Raw genomic sequence first — 9,444 nt, 5'->3', positions numbered from 1 at the left:
ATTTGCTCCATTTCCCTTCTCACATTCAGGATGAGCCGTTCAAGTCATCCAGAGAAGGCCTGATTCAGGCCATGGATGAGCTTCACACACACACTCACACACACACACACACACACACACACACACACACACACACACACACACTGGATGAGAATGGTGACACGTTTCATTGGCCAGCTCCTCTGCCCAAACCTCTGTGTGGCGTCTCTATTTGAAGAAATGGGACACGGCAAGATTAGATATGGCCGCCCGTGCGACAACACGCGCCGCCGCTTGCCGGCATCAGGACCGAGCTGCGTTTAATTCCAGACGAGGTGAATTTAATCTGCTAATTACGGGGCATTAGTGTCTATAGCGGCAGCAGGAGCGTCCTTATCTGTGTTTGGAGCTCATCACGTCCCTCTCTAATCACACCACTCATTGTTCACATACAGAGTGCAAATATCAGCATCTTCTCTCTCTCTCTCTCTCTCTCTCTCTCTCTCTCTCTCTCTCTCTCTCTCTCTCTCTCTCTCTCTCTCTCTCTCTCTGTGTGTGTGTGTGTGTGTGGACTCTAACCTGGTGTTAAATCCTATTCGGAGCCTCACAGCGCTCTGGCAGACAAAAGCAAAGCCAGCAGCCAGCTCAGCACTCAGAGGTAACATTTACACAGGGGAGCAGGAGCACACTGTGGAACCCCTACAGCTACACAGCCGGCCTGTCAAAAGTGTCTCCACACCACCAGGAGACGTCAGCCATTGTGGACTTGACGCCCTCCCCAGGACGGAGGCGGTACTGCACGGGGTAACAGGTAAAAAACCATGTCGCGGTTCTTCACGTCGTCGATTTAGAAGTTTGATCAGCTTCAGGAAACCCGCAGAAGACATTCCAGTGTCTTCGGGCCCCATTTTGCATGATTGCAATCATAGGAAACTTGATTTATATCCAGAAGTGGTGAAGGGTGTCATTGCATTCAACCAACATTTCTATTATGATGATGATTAGGATTTAATTAATCAAGTAATCCAATTTTCAGATTAAAATTTTACTTCAGAGAAGCGCCATAGCTTATTTAGCCCTTTGTTTTTGTTTTGTTTTTTTCGTTTTCAGCCTCCATGAGCAGCACTGGGTTCCAGTTTCCTGCTAAAAGTGCTTTGCTCTGCTGTACCGTACACACTCTTAGCAGGGTTCACAAACAAGCAGCCGTAGACAGGAGAAGTAACAACAGGCTGCGAGTGTTCTAGAAATAGGTATAATTGCTCTCAATGAGACCAGAAAAATGTTTTTTCAGAGTATACTTTCTAAGAAGCATAGGAAGTAAAGGATGAGAGCTTTTCTCATTTGTGTGAATAGTTGAATGTTTTCTACACAGCTAATTCAGAGTATGGGGCCACAGAGCAAGACAGTAGAATAAGACATCCTTATGCCAATAACAAGCTTCTGTAGGCACAAACATTAAATGCTTTGCAAGAACCTACAGCCAAACTTCCTGAAATGTTTCATGCAAAATGATAACCGACAAGTCTGCAGGAAATGTTTTGCTGCACAGACAGTTAATGGATGTTGCTGCTTTATTCATTTCATAGGTTATTTGATCAGGAATCAGACCAAACTTTTTCATTAACATTTGCTTTTAATGTGGATGAAACGAAGGATTCTGCTGAAAATGTTCACGCTGAATTCGAAACAAAGCAAGAACAGCTTTATAGCTGTGTTTTCCTCCTGAATGCATAATGTGATGGATGGTGAAGCCATGCACTGTAACTAGAATCCGAGGGGGGGAAATGAAAACATCCGATTGTGGAGTGTCCAACACTTTAATACAGAGAATTATTATACAACGCAACACATATTAGTTTACTTTTCTTACAATGCCTTAAAATAAGCTAGTAAACACAACAAAAATGTAAAACATTACAGTTAAAACGTCTATACACAGGCAAATGTACACAATATAAAACACATATATACACTCTTTTAATATATTATTATATAAAGATTTGTGTTCTTTTTTTTTCTTTTGCTTTAAATGTGGAGGAGGGAGTGTTTCACAGATGATGCGAGGAAGGCGGCTGGATATCGCGGGCACACAGTATGGATAGGTAGTATTTACATACAGTTGTTGGATGCTGTGTATTTAGCAGAACATTTCAAAACACAAAAACCTTGCTGTAAAAAAAAAAAAAATACAAATGAAACAAATGAAAAGCTGGAGTGCCATTTGATATTTCAGGATGACACGGGACCTAGAAGCCATCGCCCTGCTGGGATGGACCTACATCAGACTTCATAATGTGGTGGCGTTTTGGAAAAAAAATGTGCACGTCTCAGTAGAAGCTGGAATATTTACAAGGAAACATTACTTTTTCATAGCGTAGCTGCCTTGACGTCGGCATCGTTATCAATTTGAAGGTCTTCAGAGACTGTTTGTAATCTAATGAACAGTGTCTGAGAACGTTGAAAGTGTTGCACTAGAATTCAAAAAGCAAAAAAAAAAAATCCACAATTTTAACTCGTTTGTACACATTCTCTGTCCAAGTACCACGGCCCACACAGGAATCCAGAGAACATGTGGCGCCGGGCGAGCGCGTATTCCTTCAAATGGCCAAAACAGAAAACGATCACAACATTCCGAAATCCCCTAAAGAACACAGACACACACACGCGCACACGCACGCACACACACACACACACACACACACCGACACATCTGTCTGTGTAAAGTGTGAGCTCTCGTCGCTCCTTCCTCGAGCTGCCGAGGCTTCCACATCCTGTTTGTCTCCGCGCCGCTCTTTAAAAATTTATATTCATTTCATTTTTCACGAAAGCAGCTGCGTGAGGAGGAGGAGGAGGAGGAGGAGCGGGAGGTGGAGCGGGCACACAGAGCTGCCTGCCGCCGCCGACGTCTGCGACGGCCCTCCGTTGGAGAGACGGGGAGTCCTCGGGGAGTTCTGCTTCAGTTTACTGGGCGGCAGCGCCTTCAGGTCCTCCAGGGCGCCGTAGGCCGCCAGCGAGAACTCGGGGTCCCCCGTGGTCAGCAAGTCAAACACGCACGACTGGAAGTAGACGTCCTCCACCTGCAGCGTCTCCCGGCACTTGGCCGTGGCCCGCTCCACCGTGTAGGTCTGGTGCGGCGGGCGCAGCGGGCCCAGCTCGCCGCCGCCGCCCTGCTGGCGGGGGTTGGGCTGACCCTGGCGGCCCAGCGTGTGCTCCTTGATGAGCTCGTTGCGCGGGCAGCCGTGCAGGCACAGCTGCAGGCCGCCGTTCTCCTCTGAGAAGTCCAGCGTGTCCTCCGGCATGCGGATGGCGAAGGTCAGGTAGCTGCCCACGCGCCGCACGATGATGGAGGTGCCGATGTAGCGCGCCTGGATCTTCACCTGCCGGCCCACGCCGGAGCCGCCGCGCTCCGCGATGGTCAGGCTGCCGCTCTCGCCGCCGCTGCGGGTGCCGTCCTGGAAGGCGAGCGGCAGGTCCTCGGTGGTGGCCTGGTACACCTTCTGGTCGGTGCAGCCCTGGTAGGACTTGAAGATCACAGTGATCTGAAAGAAAATATCAAGAAAAAAAAATGTATTAATGTCAGAATTAGATATTTTTTTATAAAAACACACACATCCTCTGTCATTTGAAATCACCACAAACCAATCCCTGGTGTGAGAAAAGCCGCCTCTGAATTATGTGGGAGTAGTAACCACTGAGGCCACAAGGTGGCAGCAGGAACCCACAGAGATAATCAGGGCCCAGCTGAACCTTTTTAAATGGCACTGATTGTTTTTGTCTAAGTAATCCGCGGGCTGCTGTCAGACATAGAATAGGCCATTGAGGGAACGAACAGCTAATTAAAATCAGGCCCACCTGATTAACGTCAAGCATCACAACAATGTGTTGGCTCTGCCAGAGCCTTACGCTCTGGACTATTCACATTCACTGGGGTTGCAATGGAAAGAAAAAAAAAAGAAAAACAACAAAAAAAAAGGCACCTACATACAAGACTGTGAAGGGAATCTCCCAACAGACCGACAGGCTTGAACCAGATATCAGGTGAACTAAAAAAAGACCCAAGCTGAGCAACAACTGCAGAGTAAAATAAGAACAAAGACAAATCATTGCTCCGCTGGCCAATCCTGTCGTCTCTACACATCCAACCACCACCAACCCCTTGCTCTTCCAAAACAACGCAGTCCCCACCATGACTCCTCCTCCTCCTCCTCTTCTTCCTCCTCCAACACATCTGCAGCCTCCTCAGTCAACAACTGATCTGTTTTCCAGGTGAGCGATAAATTACCGTGACCTAACCTCCGCTTCTTTTCTTTTCTTCTCTCTTTTTTAGCCGGCGTCCCGGCCAATGCGGCAGCTGTGGTTGAAGTTTACACTGGTGTGTTACTGTATGTGATGGATGGTTTCCTGTCCCGGTCTGCCAGTTCAAAAACAAACCCAAAAGCATGACGGCGGCATGCGGGCGCTCCGGAGACAATGCAAGTTTTCACAGCGAAGGCGGCCGCAGCTCAAAAACGCAGTGCGAGACGTCGCTGTGCAAGAATCTGAAGATTCAATTAATGGCACGGCGGAGGCCCTCCGCTGCTGTCCAATTATGCCTCTGTTTTCCCACATCGCTCCGTATTTACACAGAAAGCAGCCAGGTAATTATTTGACCAGAGGGGTGAAAAAACCCCTCCAGATCGTGGCGGCGGTGTAGGAAAATGTTTGAGCCTTAATCACTACCATATGACCACCCATGAGTTAAAGGTAGAGCACTGAAGCATGTCTGTGATCCAACACCACTGACGGACCGACTCCCCTCCTCTCCCTCTCGTCTCCTCCACAGATCTGAGGGAGCTCCAGGACGAGAGGAATGCTGGAGGCTCCGGAGACGCCATGGAATGATTAACTTTCAGATTAACTTCACATGTTTGATACCTCATGTGCGATGGGGTGGGTGGGTGAGGTAGGTCCACACATAGAAACGTCCTGATTTTGCAAACTGTTAGCTTCAGGCGCAAAAGATTGAACCCAGCAAAATTCTCCTTTTAAGGTTTTTGCTTTCCAACCAAAAAGTTATCGAGCAACAAAATCAAACCTAAAGTTGGGTTAATTTAATCTAAAGAGTAAGGAAGTCTTACAAAGCAAAATAAGCATGGGTGAATGAATCAGTGGTTTGCATAAAGTTGAGTTGTGTCATACATCCATGAAATGATGGTGCATTTCAACCCCTTCAGCAGAAGAACTCGTGTTCCATTTGCTACCATACAGTTTCCCACATACAATCTTTACATATCATAGCCAGTTGCTAGCCAAACATGACACACCAACTGTCGACGTGCTGCTCCTCCACCTGTTCTCACCTTGCTGGTTGCCGTGGCGCTGGAGCCCAGCACGACCGGAACGTTGGTCACCTGCACAGACAGGAAGCGGTTGTCGATCAGAGGCCACGCCCCCTCCACCTTGCAGGTCTGAAATTCGTCTCGGAACGTCCGTAGGTGAGGGTCTCCGAATAATCCACAGTGGGCGTATTTCTTCTGTTGGGAGGCGGGCCCCGAGATGAGGGCACGGTTCTCGTAGTCGCACATCTCCGAAACGGCGGGGCGCGACGTGCTAGGCACCTTGGCGGAGGAGGTGGGGCCGTCGCTGGAGCAGTTGTGCTGAGAGAATAACTCCTTAATGCGGAAGACGGCCGAGTGGTAGACCAGGTCGCCCCTGCAGCTGCGCGCCTGCCGCCTCGTGCACAGGGCGTAGGCCCGCAGCGCAATGCAGTAGTCCACGTCCAGGGCCGCATCTTCCTGGAGGCCACTAGAGGGCGAGGTGGAGGCCACGTATTCGGCATTGCAGCGCTGAATTCGACATTGCTGGCAGTGAGCTGGAAAACAAACAATACTTGTTTAGCATTTTGCTCCAACATCAGTCACGACATGATAAGAGTGGTGAAAGTTTCTTCAGCCAACCTTAAACTCCTGGTGACGTTAATGGATAAATTACATCAGCACAGTACAAGCTTAAACATTTCCGCTATCAACGTTAGCTCAATCTGGAGAGCCATTAAAAAATAGAGCCCACGCGATCTTCCAGAGTCAGTCAAAACTTATTTCCCCAAACTAGGCTTTGCAGGAATAGCACACAGCCTCACCGTAGGTGGAAACCCAACTTTGTTCGCTTGCCTGAGGGCGCTGATGTGGTTTAGCGGTCGCAAAGGTAATTGAAATCCATTAAGCAACGAGTTCATAGCACGGCAGGGCACAGCATACGGGGGCGGCTTACTCAACAGTGATCGCAACGGGAACATCACCCAGGGTCACACTCCTCCAGCAGGGTATGAAGAGGACGAGCGGTGGCAGCAGCAACAACACACAGCGCGTGATGTGGCTTGCAATTAACAAGGAAAACTAAAACGTGTTCGCTCGCGAGGCAGGATGGGATATAAACTTCTTTGGTATTTCTTGAGATTGGCATCCGCAGAACACCTTCACTACAAATCTGGGGATCAACTACACAATTTGTTTCTCCACTGCGACAGCATTCTCTTTTCCAAAATATAATCCCCCGACAGCATGGACAGAGGCGACACGATAAGCCGGAAGATTTTTGCACCGTTGCTTCCCATTTGCCCGCGTTGGGTGCAAAGCGAAGGGGCCGCGGCGGAAGATTAATGCGCCTCGCAGTTGCTGCACTTCAACACAAGCGCTGATAAACCCGAGATGGAGTGCGAGGGGTCAAGTTAGAGCCACTCCGCATCCCTTCTCTGAATTCCAACCATCCTCAACCCCCACCGCCCGCCTCGCTGAGAGGGTCTCTCGTGTCCATCGTGATTGACACTTTCTGACAATCACTGCTTGCACAGCCATCAACAGCCACACATCTCCCTAAAGGGTCTTTATGCTCTGGCACTTAGTAGGCTACCATCAAGTGTGAGGAGCATGGGAATTTTAAGGGACCAAAACGACCACACAGAAAGTACCGACTGTGGCACTAGAGTTTAATAGATAAATGTAGGAGATGAGGGCAGATAATCTATACTTATACATTTTTAAATTGAAAATGACAGACACATTTGTAGTATTTTCTGCCAGCGCAAATTAGAAAAATGTCTGGTGGACATATATATATATATATATATATATATATATATATATATATATATATATATATATATATATATATACATACATATATATACATACATATATATACATATATATATATATATATATATATATATATATATATATATATATATATACATATATACATATATATATATATATATACATACATATATATACATATATATATATATATATATATATATATATATTTTTTTTTTTTCAAAGGCTGACGTAGTTGGGTTTGTGACAACACATATGTATTAAGTTACTTGCACATGTACACACAGTAGTTTAAAATTGTTTCGGAACCGTTCTGTGCTACTCTATCAAAAACATTTTGAAACATACAAAGAACAACATCAGGGAGCTGCTTAAGTCTAGGAGGGCGACATTTGGATTTTTTTTTTTTGTAATATAACTATATGTATATACTACTATACTATATAACTTAGTAGTAGTTTGTTCATTTATGCTGTCCTCATAATTGGCTTTCCAAATAAATAACAACCAACAGTCTATTACCACAGGACTTTATTAACAATTTTCCTACGCTGCATAGTTAAGGGCACACACACACACACACACACACACACACACACACACACACACACACACACACCTATCATTAATGCCATGGCGACCCGATGAATTTGCCTCCGTCCCACTTCTCCACTCTTGGGCTAAAACGTCAACAACAGCAACAACAACAACAACAACAACAGGCTGCAAACTACAAGCTGTACGCTCGGTTCGTCGTCCGCTGCCTCGGGCAAAAAAAGGACGGAGGAACCGAGCGACACGTTCAGAGGCCAAAAAGTTGGACCCCCGTGCATGGTGGCTAACCAAGTTAATAAATGAGGCATGAATAGGGGAGGACATGCCACCGTCTGTGCAGCTTCGGCAAACTTCCAAACACAAATACCCTTCAAGAAAGTTCACTAAAAGCGTGGCTCTTTGGTTAAACAACGTGAGTAGCTGTTTGCTGTCCCACACGAGGTGTACTTTGGTGGTGGAAATAAACAATCTCCGTAGCTCTCCGTTTCTCCGGTTGCTGGACGCTAGGCGGCTATGCTAACAGGGAGCTAGCCCGTTAGGTCCGCACACACACACACACACACACACATACAGATACAGGCTGCGAGGGAGGAAAACAGCGACGGCTCTTGTTGTTTCGCTAACTTGGGCGACTGTCGAGAACCCAGTGACAGCACGATATAACTCGGCCGTTCGCCCGTGGAAGTGTTCAAACTGTTATGTTAGGAGAAAAGTGGCGCCGTAAAAAGTGTTGCAAACTCGTGCTCGCTCGGCTAGCAGCGGTGCCCCCGGGTCCGAGGCTGGGAGACTCGGCAGCACAAGTCTGACTTTGTCCCACTTGCGGGCAACGTACCGATCAACAACACTGATTTGTTCTCTTCTTTCAACACGCGCAACTCGTTTAAAACTTTAGCAGCACCCCGTGAGAAGCGTTTAAAGCGATTATGAGCAGTTCGGCTGAGCCGCACAGCGCCGGGGATGCAGTTTTGGGGGGGAAAAAAGTTAACTTTTCCTCCCCGGAGCTCGAGCGGGACGCCGAAGCTTCGCATGCAAGAGCGGCGGCGGCGGTGGCACGGATTTGTGGAGGAAGGGGGATGAAAAGTGGGGGGGAAAGCAACACTTACCTGGTCGAAAGAGCAGCGAAAGTAAAACCATCGTCAACGTTACACAGTCCAAAAGCTGCCGCTTAGCCGTGATTTGTGGTCCGCTTCTCCCCATGCCAATCCATTCAGTTAGAATGGAGTTGCTCGGCTGCTTCTCATCGACGCTGCGGCTGCGGGAAATCAGACAAATATTCGTCTTCCTTCCCAAGCAAGCGCTGTCATTCAAAGAGGGGCCCCTGTCTTCAGGGCGGCTCTGCGAGGGAGGGGTCTAAAGTGTAGATGGGGCCCCGGAGGTGACGGCTGGCCAATGAAACACTAATTATTCACTAACCACCTGATATTTATGTGTAGTTGCAAAGACTAGGGGCGAGGAAAGAGGAGAGCGGCCCAGAAAAACAGGGCTGTGTGTGTGTGTGTGTGTGTGTGTGTGTGTGTGTGTGTGTGTGTGTGTGTGTGTGTGTGTGTGTGTGTGTGTGACGGGGCTGACTGAATTTATAATTGCCCTGATTATAATAGTTGGATAACAGGGTGTTGTGGCTGTAATAGCGTTACAACCACCTATTACCTGCATTGTTTGCTAAGTCGTCTTTGAGTGTGCCTTGGGGCCATAGAGTTTGCCCAGGTATACATACACAGGTGATGTAACTGTTGTGCTCCTGCAGAACTGAATTAAAAACCTGTGGATATTGAAAAGTCCCATGGCATCAAAAAACAAACTTCACCAATGTTTTCTA

At 47.5% G+C, this 9,444-nt stretch overlaps 1 protein-coding gene across 1 annotated transcript; it reads right to left on the bottom strand.

Moving 5' to 3' along the window:
- Positions 1-1,779: 1,779 nt before the first annotated feature.
- Positions 1,780-8,997, bottom strand: rgmd (RGM domain family, member D). Its single transcript, XM_076039346.1, has 3 exons — positions 8,732-8,997; positions 5,319-5,830; positions 1,780-3,518 (listed from the first exon to the last, which is right to left on the bottom strand). Exons 1-3 carry the CDS (start codon positions 8,823-8,825, stop codon positions 2,799-2,801), a joined length of 1,326 nt encoding a protein of 441 aa, XP_075895461.1. The 5' UTR covers positions 8,826-8,997; the 3' UTR covers positions 1,780-2,798.
- Positions 8,998-9,444: the final 447 nt, after the last annotated feature.

Source organism: Nelusetta ayraudi, unplaced genomic scaffold, assembly GCF_046127955.1.
Source record: "Nelusetta ayraudi isolate G7.1 ecotype Tasmania unplaced genomic scaffold, CSIRO-AGI_Nayr_v1 ptg000059l, whole genome shotgun sequence".
NCBI classification, from domain to species: Eukaryota; Metazoa; Chordata; class Actinopteri; order Tetraodontiformes; family Monacanthidae; genus Nelusetta; species Nelusetta ayraudi.
Note: the sequence above shows the minus strand (reverse complement) of the source record. Positions and strands in the feature narration are given on the sequence as shown.

Coding starts and splice junctions, on each gene's coding strand:
- rgmd (XM_076039346.1), bottom strand. CDS start 8,825: ATGGGGAGAAGCGGACCACAAATCACGGCTAAGCGGCAGCTTTTGGAC. Junction 5,831..8,731: donor TTCGCTGCTCTTTCGACCAG/GTAAGTGTTGCT, acceptor TTTGTTTTCCAG/CTCACTGCCAGCAATGTCGA. Junction 3,519..5,318: donor GCGCCACGGCAACCAGCAAG/GTGAGAACAGGT, acceptor ATTTTCTTTCAG/ATCACTGTGATCTTCAAGTC.